This window comes from Somniosus microcephalus, chromosome 21, assembly GCF_052327205.1.
Source record: "Somniosus microcephalus isolate GS21.2 chromosome 21, FLI_Smic_1.0, whole genome shotgun sequence".
Taxonomy (NCBI): Eukaryota; Metazoa; Chordata; class Chondrichthyes; order Squaliformes; family Somniosidae; genus Somniosus; species Somniosus microcephalus.
In genome coordinates, this window is record NC_141007.1 from 70,324,749 (window position 1) to 70,342,500 (window position 17,752).

General features: G+C 41.7%; 1 protein-coding gene across 3 annotated transcripts in view; it reads right to left on the minus strand.

Moving 5' to 3' along the window:
* smurf2 (SMAD specific E3 ubiquitin protein ligase 2) overlaps positions 1–17,522 on the minus strand; it is a 215,705-nt gene extending 198,183 nt beyond the window's left edge. The window contains exon 1 of one of the 3 annotated variants that reach the window (XM_085963890.1): positions 17,394–17,522. In XM_085963890.1, coding sequence (XP_085820016.1) covers positions 17,394–17,445 — 52 coding nt within the window. In that variant the 5' untranslated portion in view covers positions 17,446–17,522. The remainder of the gene's footprint in view (positions 1–17,393) is intronic. The other 2 variants (XM_085963892.1, XM_085963891.1) reach the window with 2 other exon arrangements.
* Between the last annotated feature and the right edge of the window lie 230 nt (positions 17,523–17,752).

Below are 17,752 nucleotides of genomic sequence, written 5' to 3' on the forward strand. Positions count from 1 at the left end.
CAGTCAGTCCTGGAATTTGATTTTAAAATCCCAAATACTGTACTCTCTCATACTGGTCGAGTACGATCCATGCTTCAAGTCATATCAATATGCAATAAGTAACAGAAAAAAAAAAATCTGCGATGCAAGGCAAGGGAACATATTTACTAGGAAGCATGCATAAATATTTATAATTTTTGCCAGAGTAAGTGGTCTTTGGTTATTAAAATGTTTTCTTCACTTCTCTCTAGACAAGTTAGGAGAATGACCCAGCCCACAAACACCGCCAGGAACATTAAATTTTTCTTGTTGATTGAATCAACAGCAATCTTGAGTAGTGGGGTGGGAAGGGAAGAATTAAAATTATACCCTATCTAGGGCAACACAGCTCAGACTAGAAAAATTTGCCATAAAGGGAAAACACCAACACCAATGGACTGCATAATTGAACCAGGGTCTCACAGTAAACACTCCAATATTATGACAGCCAGACTAACATCACTTTTTTAAATTAAACTGCATCTTTAATAGACACATACTTGATCACTGGAGAAAACAAGCAATAAACTAAAGCCCATTAGGATGTGCATGTTTAAAAGACAGTCTAAAGTAGAAACATAACTATCACTGGAGTCAGACTTTCAACTAAATCCAAAGTATCTCCAAATTTTGGCATCATGTATCAGGAAAACATGCATGCACATCAGCCCTTGTGGGTTCAGTTTCACAATATACATGCCATTGATATGAACCTAACATGAATGAAGTACATCTTTACAAAAATGTGCTGTGCAAACAATACTCGAGTCTAGATTTTCCAATCAACTTTATTTTACCAGCATTAACCCTTTCATTTTAAACAGGTTAGCGCCAACATTAAAATACCAATCAGAAATCCTAGGCTTAAGCGATTATAATTTTAATTAAGCAGCCACGCATGAAATCAGATTGCTCTAGGCACAAAATATAGAACTTTCTTGGGAGTCTATTTATCATTTGTTCCCTTTTTAAAATTATTTTTCTCATGCTTTGTAGCTCTCTCCACGTTAAGAATCACTGCCTTGAATTATGATGTTATTCACAGCTTGGCTGCTATTTCAGATTTGAGCCCATTACTCCCATTTTCCTCTTGGCCCTCACTCTTCCATCTCGCACAACTCATTTAAAATTCTCATTTACTATCCTTCCCCACCCCCCAAAAGCCTCATGCTAACTTGCTTACTGAGGTGTCCTCCCTTTCCTACACCAAGGAGAGTTCAATCGACACTTCCACTCCTCTAGCCATCCTCTCTCAATCTCACCCTTCATAGAAGCTCCTCTATCCAGATCTTTGGCCAAGCCCTTAACCTCCATCTCTCTGCACCCACAATCTTCATCACCAACAATGCCATCTCTGACCACACCCATCCCCTTTACGCTCCTCCAATCCCCCTATTCTCATTATCCACCCACGGCAAAACTCTTCCCAGCTGCATCACAAACTCACTTGCATTTGGTTGTACGTCAAGACACTTCTGTCACTGATGACCTGAACTGCTCCATCATTTGTGTTTAATGTCTTTGCCCCCAGAAAATGTGTCAGTGTCTCTCACCGTCGGTCATTCCCATAGTACAGCCGCCCATTTTCCCTCCCTTATGGTCAGGTGGTACGCAAAGTCAAGCATACAAGGAATACAACTAGCTTGGTCAGCAATTGTCTGATCTGGCTTGCCCAAGTTAAGCATTACTGTGCTTCACTCCGAGCCAAAACCCCTCAAAACTCCAGGATGATCCTGGACGGCAAGGATAACTCTTGGCTTCTTCTCTCACCACACCGACTGCCTCCTTAAAACACCTCTCCCCGCCCAGTCCACCGTTGAGGACAAGTAACGAGAAGGAACTCATGGTTTTTTTTTCTCTCTACCTTGCAGCTGTCTCGACCGCTTCCTCCCCTTCCCATCCCTCAAAAAAAAACAACCTCCCCCCATTCTCTGACCCAATCTAGCTTTAAACATTCATAGTTTTGTTGGTTTTTGCCCTTTCTCCCCTCCTGCCCTCATCTAGCTCACCTCCTCCAGGAGACCCCTGCTCCTACCTCAATCATGGAAGATAGAGTAACTCTGCTACAAACATGCCCCTGGTCAGCTGATCATAACATGATTGTAGTTCTGCCTGTGAATTTCTCTGCAATGTCTTCCCAGAGAATGAACACTTTAAAAGACAAGCAAATCTTGGAGAATAAAGATATTTCCAATGTAATCTTGAAATGATCAAAGGGGGTCTCAGGAAGTAAACATTTGATTGGATAACAAGACCAAGAAAGAGAATAATTCAGCAAATACACAAGAATTAATCTTCAGCTTTAGACTCGATTTGCATAGTAGTAGTGAAAGAAATAAAGTCACATTTTAAAATATTTCGAGAATGCCATTTACAACTTTGGGCTACATCTTCATTTTAAGATGATCAAAATCACTACAAATTTGCTAGAGATGGTACTGCTAGAAAATGCAAGACGATTCACTAAGATTTCTTCCTCTGGAGGTGGTGGTTTTAAAACACGTTCATGCAAAACGCTTACATTTAGGCCTGTTTTGGGGGGGGGGGGGGGGGGGTTGAAAGTCTGGGGCAGCGTCATCTAATGCGAGAGTTCTTGAGGGGTATGGTACTTTAGCTCAACCTAGGGAACACATTCACCTGCTGGCCCAGTCCCCCTCCTGTGTCTACTCTGGAATCTCCAGTGCTGCCCCCTCCCCCATCCGTATACAGCAATGGAAGCATGCCAAATTGAAATGTCCCATTCTCTGGAGAGTTTTATACATGGGTTATAGATTTTTTTCCCCCCTCCAGCTTTTTGTTGACTGGAATGTTGGATCGTGTATGTGCATCACCTTATGCACAATTATATACAAGTGGTTGTCAAAATGGTGCCTAATCCCATTTCAGTCTTTTCCTTCTGGCTTATGATTTTTTTTTCCAAACTGGTAATATTTCACTGACTTGGGGGGGGGGGGGGGGGGGGGGGGGGGGGGGAGGTAGGAGGAGGAATAAATGGTCAAGAAAACTCAAAATTACTGATTTAAAATGTAAACAGTACTGTGGAGTTGCAAACCCTTTGGCATTCGCCCAAACAGCACACTTGGGCAAGTTTAAATTTGAGAGGTCATTTTTCACTATTCCCTTTTTTCTAAATTCACTATCCAGCGTGGCACAGAGACCTGCAGCCTAGGTCGGCCTTTGGTCCTATCCCTAATCTGTCTTGATATTAGCCAGGGAGGCAGTAGGGTTACTAAAACTATACTTGGCGTCCCAAGCCTACAAGAGTGTAAAATTAGACAAGATTTCTACTCCTGGGCACTATCCAGTGCCTCCTGCTGGAATGTGCACGTATACAGGTCAAGTGAATAGTGTCCGCTTCAGTGCAACAGCCAAACAGCCAATGAATTAGCTGTCAGGAGGAGGAGGAAAACTGGAAGAATAAAAAAGTCTATTGCCTCAGCAATGTTAGCACGCCAGGTAATGTAAAGCTTAACCATTACTTCACTGAAAAAAAACCTCCCACCTAATGAAACCCCTACCCCACATGCCCCAAGCCTCTTGACTATAAATGATCTCAGCCCCATTACGTAGTCATCTCAAAGCTATCAACAACTTGCATTTATGTAAAGAAAGACTTGCATTAATGTAGCGCCTTTCATGACCACCGGATGTCCCAAAGCACGTTACAGCCAATGAAGTACTTTTTGAAGTGTAGTCACTGTTGTAATGTAGGAAACGTGGTAGGCAAATTAGCTCACAGCAAGTTCCCACAAACAGCAATGTGATAACATAACAAAAAGACCTTATCTGGTCGTTGAGTGAGGGATAAATATTTGCCAGGACACCGGGGATGACTCCCCTGCTCGTCTTCAAAAACAGTGTCATGGGATCTTTTATGTCCACCTGGGAGAGCAGACGGGGCCTCGGTTTAACATCTCATCCAAAAGACAGCACCACCGACAGTGCAGCACTCCCTCAGCACTACACTGGCGTGTCAGTCTAGATTTTTGGGCTCTAGTCTCTGGAGTGGGACTTGAACCCACAACTATCTGACACAGGAGGCGAGAGAGTGCTACCCACTGAGCCACGGCTGACACTCAATATATTGCTTCTAATAAAAGAAAAAAATGTCCCAAGGCACTTCATAAAGTGTGTAACTATACAAGATTCTGAATGTGAGCATCTAGAAGTACTGTGCAATCCATAATGTAGCATGTATTCCATTTTTATACCATGACATGAGCGTAAACCTTTTGTGCAACACAATTAACAAAATAAGGCAGCTTAAGGTAGGCTAATTGCACAAGAACAAGGTACTATTGTTGTATGTGCAATGTTGCCACAATTTGTTGTGCACTTATCACAGCATTCCTGTAAAATGGCATACACATTAACCTGAAGAGCAAATCTGATATTTAGAATAATAATAATAATCAACTTTATTGTCATTGTTAGTGCACAGGTGCAGTACAACGAAATGTAGGCTTGCGGCTCCCGAGAGTGTACATTTAGATTAAGACATTTAAACATTCAACATACATTTGGCTTGTAATATATTAACATAAACATAACCATAATAAAGTGCATTGGCAGATGTGCAGGCTTTAGAGTTTATTTGTGGAGTTCAGTAGGATGACAGCCCTGGGAAAGAAGCTGTTCCTAAATCTGGTCGTACGGGTGCGAATGCATCTGTAGCGTCTCCCAGATGGCAGGAGGGCGAACAGACTGTGGCTGGGGTGGGTAGGGTCTTTGATGATGGACCGTGACCTCCGTAAACAGCGTTTTTGGTATATGTGCTCTATGGTCGGTAGAACATTTAGAAATGTGCAACTTTAGATGCACAAGAACATCACAATTCTAGTGTGCTTAAGCCTTTTAGTGTTGAAAAATAAAATTGTGCATACTACATAACATAGCTTCAGGCAGTAGCAGCTCTATAATCAGGCTCAGTGCCCCAGACAAGGGAGATGAATAGAATAAGTCAAGGTTGCTGCTCCTGATCATTATTGAATAACTCCAGCTAGCAAATACATTTGTGTGGACATCAGATGAGGACTAGATCAGTCCTGGCTTTAATGGCCACTTTCCCACCCAATACTGAAAGCCTGCCAACACTCTAGGCTTACACAAAGAATGCCTACTTGGGCAAAGTGCAGAGGGCTAGCAAATAAACAAGCGAGATATTTGCTAAATACCTCACAACTAAAGCCGTTTCAAAATGACACTAAATGAATGTGTAGGGTGTATTACTTTAATCCACATGTAAAAGACAAAACCAATGACACAGAACTTTACCTAAAAATCGAGGAAATTCGAAAGTATTGAGACTAGATTCTGTGAAGTGGAATTAGCCACAAGGCTAATGCAGAGAACCAAGATGGCATAAAATACAAAATAATAAACACAAATAGTGATTTACAAGGAGTGTAACAGGCCAAGTGGAAGACTCATGCATTCTTCTATACAAATTCCAAATATCTATGTTACTAGTAAATAAATCTTCTCAAGATGACAGAAAACAAAAATTTGAGACTTCACTACAAACACTTTGGAATTTTCAGGAAATCTGGCATTTGCTTGCTATGACTATCTCTTCTTCATCACAAAATAATCTCGCTGCATTATCAAATACTTACCCCTAATTGTGTGCACACATAGCTTCCTCCGAGTTATCTCGTATTCAAAACATCACTTCCCAGGAATACCCACTGTCACGCTACAATCTGCAGTGTTTTGACTAGTGGGTTTCTCTGGGCCGCTGCTTAAATCTTAACAATACAGAAATATACTGGAAGTGCAGCCCTGTTCAGCTTCCTCCAAATGCCCCATCTCTCCGAACCGTCAGCTCTCTCTCCTGCTTTCCACTCAACCGACCCCTACCATTTCTCCCTCAACACCCCCATAGTTCTCAGCACAGTTCTTCTGCTGAAACGTCAATCACCTGCTCCCTCAATTCTTTTCCAACCCCACTTCTGACCTCCCAACCACCTCATCAGACCTATGCTTGCTGCCATATTTCCTCCTTCAAAACCACCATTATGGCCTTGCCCCTCACTATCTTTGTGACCGCCTCCAGCGCTACAAGTCCCCAACGCTCTGTTCTGACTCCAGCCTCTTGTGCATTCCCCTTCCTTATCTCACGATTGGCAGCTGTGCCTTCAGCCTCACACTCTGGAATTCCTTTCCTAAACCCTTCTGCCTCTCCACCTCCCTCACCTCCTTTAAGACCCTCCTTAAAACCACCTCTGACCAAGCTTTTGATCACCTCCAATAATTCCTCCTTTGGCACAGAATCCATTTTTCCCCTTTCACCTCTGTGAAGTACCTCAAGACTCGAGGACAAACGTTCAAGACAATTTAAAAAAAATATTTCAGCAAAAATTATTGCCCATTTTAATGCAATATACATGCAATTGTTACTAATTTTGGAGTGTTTGAAGACCAGGACCTCAAACCCAGCACTAAGCTCATTGTCTACAGAGCAGCAGTGATACCCGCCCTGCTGTATGTCTCAGAGACATGGACCATGTACAGCAGGCACCTCAAAGCACTAGAGAGAGGTACCACCAACGCTGCCTCCGCAAGATCCTACAAATCCATTGGCAGGATAGGCCAACATCCGCAGCATCAAAGCTTTGACCATGCTCGATCAGCTCTGATGGACGGATCACATTGTCCGCATGCCCGATACGAGACTCCCAAAACAAACACTCTACTTGGAGCTCCAGCACGGCAAGAGAGCCCCAGGTGGGCAGAGGAAACGCTTCAAGGACACCCTCAAAGCCTCCTTGATAAAAAGTGTAACATCCCCGACACCTGGGAATCCCTGGCCCAAGACCGCACAAAGTGGAGAAGCATCCAGGGAGGCGGCAAACACCTCAAGTCTCTTCACCGGAAGCCAAGCACAGGCAGCGCAAGGAGCACACGTCAACCCGAGCACCCCACCCACCCACCCGCCCGCCCGCCCCTTCAACCACCGTCTGCCCCCGTGACAGAGACTGTAGGTCCCGCATTGGACTCAGTCACCTGCGAACTCATTTTTAATGTGGAAGCAAGTCATCCTCGGTTCCGAGGGACTGCCTAAGAAAAGAAGAATACTCATTTACAGAATAGAATAGTAACTTACAAGTACAACAATATATACAAGTGTCAAACGCGTGGCCAGCAAGCTCTTTCATCCAGCCCCCGATCTTTCTTATATTAGGTACACAATGCCAATTTTTAATTAGTTACTTTAATTGACAAAACTAACTGTAGTTGAAATTATCTATAGGCGTTTCATACAAGAAGCAGGCTGAATGGATTATCTGCCCAGCTGCAGCCTTTTAAACCTCCCAGACCAGACTGGGAGACTAGAAAGGCTGGTATCAGATTGGTTTAAATTAACTAATTTTTGGACTGGTCTTCCAGCCTGGGAACTTTACAGAGCAGAGGCTGAAGCTTTCCAGAGTGTTAGGTATAACCCGTCATCATCACTGCTGAAGCAAAAAAGATATAAGCCACCCCAGCACAACTGCAACACTGCACTGTCTGTGAGCCTGCTGTAGCTTCACTGAAATCACAGAGAATTATGGTACGAGGTTGGGTCAACTGATGGCATTGAAATCCACACACCTGTCACATTAGACAAATAAATTCCAGACTACTCGAGGTAAAAAGGAAAATAAACCCTGGGCCATCTTTAGCAAGTTCCAAATGTTACTAACCACTTCCTAGTTTTCAAGCTTGGGGGGGGGGGGGAAGGGAAATGGGGTGCGGAGGGAGGAAGAAGGATGGGACTGAACAAGATTGGGGTGAAAGGATAGGAGTGAAGCTGGAGGAGAGGATGTGGGGGAGAATGATGGGACGAGGAGGGAGGGACTTTGTGTATGGTGGCTCGCAATGTGTGCACACGGAGTTCTTACTTATTGTCTAAAGATCTCAATTTGTGGATGGGGAGGGGGGGTTCAATTTCTTTTCCCCACAAGGATGTTCGATTGTGTAACTGAGCTCATATTTCTGCATAATCATGTGGCCACTGATTGGCTTTGACAAGTATCTGAACGCTAGCTTCAAGAGGATGAACATCACTTTTAAGAGGTGAAATTGAATAAAATCATGAAACGCTCAATCTTTTAAGATTCACACCATTCCTCATCCAGGAAAGTCAGCAGCTGCCTGCTCCTTGACCCCAGTCAATGTTGCTGCTCACATCCTCTTCCCTGCTGGTCTGGATGAGACCAAGGAATCATGATACATACCTTGTGTACTCTGACACATTCAAATTTTAAAAAGGTTTACGTGAACATTTGGTTAACAAGGAAGGAGCTCTGGTTAACTATAATGTACTATAATTTTGCTAATTAAAAAAAATTACACTATATTTTTCACACTTAATTTTTTTTAATATTTATTTTTCCTTCCTCACTCTCCTGAAGGTACGGAGCCATGCCAAGTGCACTTTCATGGGCATCAAATCCACCATGAGCTCACCAAAATGGCCATTCTTCAAAAGAGACCAGGCAACAAGGTACAGGAAACTTTTTTTTAATCCGGCACCGACGGGACCGACGTGGTGCCGGTTCATCAAAAGTTCCAGATAACCGAGAGCTATAGTAAAAGATACAGAGAGCCGAGAGCTCCGTATAAAGCAACAAACCCTGTTGCTTAGCAACAGGTGCAGAACAATGGCCACAAGTTCCAAGCGTCTCTGTAACTTAGCAACAGCTGCAGCCACACCCAATTGCACAGCAACAGATCGAGGAAGGCAAGTAATATGAAGTGAAACTTACCTGAACCGACTCCTGAATTTTGCCGGTTAACCGAGATTTCCGTTTATTTAGGTGCCGGTAAATCGAAAGTTTCCTGTATCTGAATAGCGCTCCTCACGTAACGAAAAACTCCAGCTCAGTTACTGAGGTCCTGTGTCACTATGATAACGTGCCCCACTTTCTCCCCGCCTTCCTTCCCCACACGATTTTGCTAATTTATCCATGCCTGTTGGATCAATGCTTCAAATTCTGCGTCATAGGCTGGTACTTCCAACTACAAGGGCGTACACCTCATTTATCCAGTGACACAAAATGCACTTCTTTGCAACTAAAAAGAACATGGCATCACTAGGTCTCCAGGTCAAACAGCACTGGCCTAAAAGGAAGGTGGATCCAGAGAGATCGGAATTATATTCAACACTAAGATTTTATGGGGGATGGGGAGGGAACCATAATTAATTACAGTGTAGATAATGTTTTGAACTCCTTGACACATTGTTAAATCATAAGTTGCAATGCTCAAATCATTACAATGCTCAAATCATAAGAGGCAATTCTTGATCATTTCTGTTACTCACATGAACATACCAGAACACGCCAAGTGTTTAAGAGACCAACAACTCCCCTTTATCTGTCTATTACTGAACATCCAACACTAAACAACCAATGCCCTAGCAACCAATGAACAAGAGGCTGAAGCTAACCAATTAAAGATGTGGTTTAAAAAAAAGGCTTTTTTGTTCCTTTGAAAATACATCACATCTTCTGATCTACTACGATTAATTCAGTCTGCCTTTGGAATTTAGGATACCTCACTAAATAATAAAAGATGTATTAAAATAAGAAAACAGGGAACGAAAAAAAACATGACCAGTCCTTCTACAAATCGTTCAAACATGAATCCTACTTAACCTATTTAACCTTCTGGGAGAAAGTTCTACACAAATAGTCTCTGATCCCCAAAGGAAATCAAGCAAAACTCCATCAGTGTTACTACTAAGCTTGTTTGGCATATTGGTACCAATATGCTATAGGGAAAAAAGTACTTAAGCCAATATGCTTTAATGCTGCATGATATCTTTCTTGTATAATATTCATCACCTCAAATTGCTCCCACCATATCCACCTCCAGTGACAGGCCTGTAAGCAACAATACTTTATCCCGGTATTATATAGCTGAAATAGCTGTCCCCAGACAAACTGCTGGGCATTTTTCACAATTCAAGTAGACTACTTTACATGCCCATATTTACACTTCACGAAAATCAGTAGCCGGTACCGTTGATGATTATTCCCTGTAAGGAGGTAGAATCCCTGGAACTGTTCTGGCCGAGATCAGCAAACGCATCACAAACTAGGGATTGAACATGGAACACCTGGTCTGAATGACTCCACTACTCACCTGATTAGCTCTGCTGATGGCTCAGCAGGTTTAAGGATAACTTTTGAAGTCACGTAAATAATTGGCATTGCACTGTTGATGGTATATTTCTCTGCAATCCACTGGGACAATATGTTGGTGCAATGCCAATCATGAATGCCATATGCCTTCAGATCCCACTTCCCTACTGCCGAGTTTATTATTCATTTTACATCACACTGCTTTACCACATTCACCATAGCAGCAGAGTAGCAAGAGAAAGAAAAATTGAACTTTAAGATTTTACAACAACCAGACTATATATAGAACACGCTGTCAGCAAGCTTAAGGAAGTAATCGTGATCCTACTATTCAACATAAAATACAATAACAAGGAGTAATCAGAACCACTCAAGTGAATTATTGTCTTGTATCATGCTGCCAATCCTCTAAATTATTATACATTTTTTTTTATATAAAGTGAGGCACTGACTTGTTTCAGAAGCAAAATAAAAAATAATGTGTGAGCTGCAATGTTTATGAATAGAATTAGATTGGTCTAACTGAAAAATCCCTTTTGGTCTCATTCTTCCAGAATACCAATCCTACCATCTTTCCTTCATAACCTTAACATCCACCTGAAAGACAAATAGGAGCTCAGTTTAACGTCCTCAGAAGAACAGTACCATTAATAGTGCAGCAATCTCACAGCTCGAGACTAGAACGTCCACCTAGATTATCTTAGTACGGGGCTGGAATATTACCCAGAGGCGATAGCACCACTAACCCGCCCAACCTGACCCTTACTGAGGAAAGCGGACATTCTACAGTGCCAATACTGCAGGCTTTCTGCCCAAGAAATATTTAGTTTTTTCACTGCTTTAACGTAAATTTGTATCGGTGAAATAAATTGTGAAGAACCAACAGAAAAATGGGCATTAAAATCAACAAAAACTATTTTCTGCCACATCTCCACAATAACTCAGCATGGGGCAATTTATCTGCCAATTCCTTCTTCCACACCCTTTAAACAAAATAGAAGTGCTCATGATATTAAAACATTTTGGGCAAAATATTTTACATATTCTACATATGCGCATATATGTATTTATTTATCACATTTATAAGAAATGGAGAATTTATTCTAGGTACAAGGTGATAAACAAATCAAAACTACTCGCCCATGAACTGCTCATGGTTTAAAAATAAATCAAACAGCTGTACAGTCTAACCATAAACAAGCACTAGTTGTAAACATGGGAGCTCCATTGCTATTATTGTCCCTAAATATTCTGGACTGATAACTGTACAAAAAAAAGTGCAAAATGTAAGTTACTGGGTACTGCACATTTGACCTACAAAAAAAATGTACAACTTAACAATAAATCCCACCTAGCTAAAACAGAACCAATCTCATTTAGGCATCAGCTTTGGCCCAGTGGCAGAACTCTTGCCTCCGAGTCAGAAGGTCGTGGGTTCAAGCCCTACTCCAGAGACTTGGGCACATGATCTAGGCGGACACTTCAGTGCAGTGCTAACTAAGGTGCACTGTCAGAGGTGCTGTCTTTCCGATGAAACATTAAACCGAGGCCCTGGTGGAGGTAAAAGAGCTTATGGCACTATTCAAAGAAGAGCAGGGGCGTTCTCCCGGTGTCATGGTTAACATTCATCCCTCAACCAACACCTAAAAACAGATGATAGTCATTTATTTCATTGCTACTTGCAGAACCTTGCCGTGCGCAAATTGGCTGCCGTGTTTCCTACATTACAACAGTGACTACACTTCAAAAGTACTTCATTAGCTGTAAAGTGGTTTTAGACATCCGGAGGTTGTGAAAGGTGCTAAATAAATCCAAGTTCTTTTCTTCTTAACCTGCCGAGCCAACATCATGTTTTTACGACAAGTGTGCACACTCTCCTTCTCCAAAGACCAAACAGTAACTTCATAATGACTCCTAGCAACTTGAGGCATTAGGTACTGCTCCAATACATAAGCAAAAACCATACTAGACCAAAGCTGCACTCAATACTCCTATAATCACTGTATAACATAGACGTTGCAAATACATACTGTAGAAATAGAATACTACATTTCAAATTGTTTATTTTACTTGCGGGAAGCCCATATAACTTGGTCATAATTTGCTACCGATGAGTTATGTGTTCTCCTTCACTTCAAATAAAAGGAGGGAATTCCACCACTTCATATGCAGTATCCCCTACATTTTAGAATGAACTTTCTCTATTCACAGTGCAATTTGTTCCTCCATCATAATGCAGTTTACCTTATCCTAAATGTAAGGGGAATCATCTTGCTGTGTAAATACATTTTATTTTGTACAGTATGTATCTCTAAATGGCCAAATTTTATTAAAAAGGGAGTCTTGCCATCACAAAGAATTATGAATTAACTTTATTTCATTTCTGCTGATTCTCTGGGCATTTTAGTTTAAAATAATGAGTTATCCAAGCAATAGGTTTGCTGGAGTAACTGAAATGGCACAGAGTCATTTTAACTCTGTGCATGTTAATTCATCTCCCTCACAATACCAGGCTTAGAAATCCCTCACTGCTCTCACCACTCCGCATTTGAACAATACTGCTCAACATGGAAGTTAAACTTTTTTTAAAGATTTGATGGAGATATGTTTTGAAGAGGGAGTAAGTGCACTAACACACACTTTTCTGATCTTAAAGTTCCCATATATTTCAGTGGAAAAAAACCTCAATAAGACAAATATGCCCCACGCTTCTTTCTGTCCCTTGTGAAATTCAATTCAATAAATCCCAAAATTACAGCTTGCCAAATCGTTTAATGTGAACATAGCAGCCTGCTGTCTATCACCTTCCACCATGACGTCCCCACCAGCAAGAAACCTTTTAAAATGGGAAATGTTGAAGCAAAGTATTCCCACTTTCATAGATCAAAAAAAAAAAAAAAAAAAATCACCTTTTTAAAAATAAAACTCAATTCTATTGGTAGCAGGGAGACCCTCATGCAGGATCTCCCACTCTGGTGACATCAAATACATGGAACAGCCTCCCCATTTCCAATGCAAACAGCAGAGAACATGACTTCAAACTAGCCTGAGCTGCGCTGAAGCCACCAGACACCAGGTAACCACGCTAAAGGCTGGAAACCCTGCTGAAACCTTATCCGCACTTTAGCCACCTCCAAACTGAACTTTTCCAAAACCTGGCTGAAAGATGAGAGGGAAAAGATTAAGAAATGTGGTGGATGTGTTGCCCAGAACAGTCTGGGCCAACCATATGTAAATGGGAGTTCCCAACACCAACTGCAATTCATCCAGAACTCACTTGCCCACATCCTGTTCCACCAGCCTGCTTAAATTGAGCCCATCAGCCCTATCCTCACCAACTTCCATTGGCTCCAAACTTGCCCTCGATTACAATTCCTTATATAGCCTTACTCTAGCCAACAGTTGCAAGCTTCTCTAGCCCTAAATCCCAACTCGGACTCTGCTCACGAGTCTGAACTACTGTGCGTCATTACCCCCACTCCACCATCGGTGGCAGAGCCTTCAGCCATCGTGGACCTGCTCGCTGGAATTCTCTTCCACCTTGCCATACTGTCCCCAGCTTCAAAAGCCCCCTCAAAAACTACATCTTTGACTTTGCTTTCAATCATCTCCCTAATTCTTCTCCCAAGTTACGATCAGTGTCAGAATTGTCCCTCCAACCCCTGCCCCATGAAGTGTCTTTACGTTGCATTACATAGAAAAAACATGGAAACAGGCAGTTCAACTCAGCCAGTCTGCATTAATGTTTACCCTCCATGAGCAGTTGTGCCAATCCCATGTGCCTACCGAGTCACCATATCTCTTTACCCCTCCTTCGTTCAACCACCTACCTTACCTATTCTTAAAAGTTGACAGGATCTCCACTTCAGTCTCTAACTCTGGTAGTGCATTTCACAGTCTGATAACCCTTTGTGTAAAAAAGTTTACCTTGCTCTCTCCTAAATCCCTTATATTTAATCTTATTTTACATCCTCTCGTTCTGGACCCTCCAACTACTGGAAACAGTCCCGCCTGGAATTTCTGCTGGGGTGCTCAGATTCCCCTACCTCAACCTCAACAGAAGATCTGCAGAAAAACAGGCCAAACTTTTGCTACATTAAATGTACTATGCAAGTATAACTTGGTGCTTCCTGGAGTCAGGCATCTTCAAACTAGCTCAAGAGCCACTCAAGTCTCCTTCAGCCCTGCTGTTTGCAATGGGGCCACACTGGGATACTTGTTGAGCACAGAAAGAGATCTTCCTCCAGGGTCTCTATTGTTTTTTAAAATTAATTCAAGGCAATTAAAGGCAAGACAATTTCTTCTATAAAAAGGGGGAAGGAAGTACTTTGAACAAAAAGTACACTGACTAAATATTCCTTCTCCCATAGGTTTGTATACATTATAAATAGTGCAAATAATCCTGCAAAATGCACTTTCAACCTGTTGTAATATTTGGACAGCAAATTGCACAAGTTTACATAAACAGCTCCAAAAGCAGTGAAAGTGCCAGTTTTAAGTAACAAATCACTTGCCCTAATTAAACATCAGATACTCAGAGCATTTTCCAAGACAGTGACATCTCTCAATGATGACACACTGCTGACAAACTGCACAAGGTCTTGCAATTTATGATGTCATCTTGATCCCTCAATACATTTGTTATAACACTGCAGACTGTACACGCTGTATAATTATTTTGCTATCTTTATAATATTTAAACCTTGAGAGTTACTGGAGGGCATTCCAATAAATCTGAACACATCATTAAAAAGTAGGGCAATGGCACTGAAATAGGACTAATGTGTTTTCTCTAACTTTCATCCCTTAAGTCACATACTTGTACTGGCGTGTGGTCCTTGTGCGCTCCACCAGCCCCCTGGTACCTTGCCCAAATGACCAATCTTCAGCAACGTATTTGACTGTGGAGAGCATCACTAATGAGCCAATCATGGCCTCAACCAACAGTGCACTTTTTGTATGGATTACTGGAAGGCAAAGGAGTGGGAACCATGCTAATTATACCCCTCTCAAACCAAGGGGTGGTGAGGCCAACTGTAACACTCCAATAATTGCACCTGCTAAACTCAAGATTTTTTTTTTTTAATTAATAGATTTTTAAAAGTTTTTTCTTTCTTTTCTCGCCAATTTTCTCTACTTGCCTCCTCTACTGTAGGATTTACTTTTTACTGGGATACAGTTCCAAGGGCACTGGGCACCCTCTGGTACATTGCTTAAGTGTCTATTCTACATGCCTGAGTTTGGACATCAAGTGTCAGCAGGCTATTCAACTACCAGTATCATACTGTTATCACCCAACATGCACATGCACACTTCCAGCATGGATAACTGAATAGCAATTAGGGGGGGGCAGGAAGCCTGAATGATTTCCCCCTCCCTAACCCCAGGGAACAGAGGCCAACTTTAGTACAGATACTGCTTTCCTGGTTGAGATCAGTTAACTGAGCAAAGACTAGATATTGAACCTGGGACCTTCCAAACCTGTATGACTCACGGGAAAAACTTACTGAGCCATTAGGGAAGTCAGCCAGTCATTTTGTTGGTTAAAACCCAAGCAGAACCTACTGAATGCTTAAATAACAATTGCAATCAGAGTCATGCATTTTCACAATACATTTACTACACTTCAGAATCAGAACCACAGCTAAATATTTTCACTGGCTCTGTCACCCGTGCCCAAAAGTTGCACTTTCACTCTAGCTTAGCACTGTATCTGCGTTTCTTTGAGACTCAAAATCCTGGAACTCCCTAACAGCACTGTGGGAGTACCTTCACCACATGGACAGCAGCGGTTCAAGGCGGCGGCTCACCACCACCTTTTCAAGGGCAATTAGGGATGGGCAATAAATGCCGGCCTTGCCAGCAACGCCCACACCCCACGAATGAATTTAAAAAAAATTCTTCCAGGCAAGTCAAAACAGTATTTTTTTCCCCCCACCACAAAATAAGTTGTTTCCAACAGACAACTGTTTAAAAGAAACAAAAAAATTTTTTTCAAATAATACTGGAACAATTGGTACCCTACTTCTCTCAGACAGACTCAAAGTTGAAGACGCCACAAGTTTGTACTAAGATGGGACACTGCCCAAATTTTGTAAATATATTTGCTAAATATGTTAGATACTTTTTCAAATAAAATATAAAGATAAACAAGAGCACATACAACTCCCTGCTCTTCTTAAAACAGTCTCATGGGATCCTTTAAGATGACCTGAGCTGGCAGACAAGGCCTTGGTTTAATATCTCATCCAAAAGACACCTCTTGACAACACTCCTTCAGTACTGCACTGAATTACATGCACAAGTATGTAATGGAGCTTGAACCCACAACCTTCTTACTCAGGAGGCGAGAGTGCGACCTCCGAGCCAAGCTGGCACACAGCATCAGATAATGAAAATGCACTCAGAAGCACAAGCATACCATCCCAATAAGCTTTGAAAAATTGAATATATATCAGCTGTAATTTCCTATTTTGGAAACATTATCCAACCCACTGTCCTTACTGTAAAATACCAAAACTGGGAGGTGGCTATTTTGCCATAATTTTTCCAGAAACTAAGTTCCAGACTAAAATAATGCAATCATATTTTCATTGTGGAAGTCCATGGACATAGAACAAAAATATAAACATGGTGCAGTAATAACACAAGGCAACAAAAAATAAACTTTGAATTGTTGCCAAGTTTGCTGCTGCACTTCTTTCGAAGGGTGGGAATGTAAATACGACTGGATTAATAAAATCCAGTGAACTTTTAGACGCACGCTCATTTCCAATTATACACATTCCATATACAAGGGAAAAACAGGAAGGTTGTTTGAAAATCCTCCCCCCTTCTCAGGAATAGCCTCAACACCAAGAGTTTACTTTGCCAGGCCCAGGACGTATTACAAGCACCGAAACCTACAATTTAAAAAAAAAACAGGAATCTCCTGGTTATCAAATTGTCTGAAGACACCACCTTTCTGCACAACATCGCGCAAAAAAAATCAATAATTTCAATAGGTAGAAAATGAAAAATTACCAATAAAAACCTCATTCAAGTTCAACCACTTTTTTTCAAAGCAAAAAAATAACCTGACTTGGTTATTTTGCCGCTCAAGGAAAACACTCCTACAAACAAGCTCTCCATTCACAAATAATAAAAAGGGGGAGAATAGAAAGGGAGAGGAAGGATCCATTTAAAGAAGCACCAGATCTTATAATACGTACAGTGTGTGTGTATGTGATTCACGTAGATTCTTACCGGTTAGGCGTAACTTGACTGGCCCGTTCCTCCTGGCCCCTTGGTTGGACATGTTCCCGAGTGGTTTATCTTGTTTTTATAAAGTTGAATTGCTGCTGCTGATGTCTCCCTGCCAGCGGCCGCTTTTCCCCCCTTTCCCCGAGCGAACAATGATGGCCTCCTCGAGCCCGATGGCCCGGATGTGCATAGCACACACTCAACAACTGACGGCCAGAGAGAGAGAGAAAAAGGGGGGAAAAAAACTACATCAAAATTAAAAAATAAACAACGTTTACCTCATGAAATTTAACAACAACAACTTTTCTTTTCGAATTCACCGAAAAAGAACCAACTTTTTACTTTTCTTTTCGAGGTTTTTT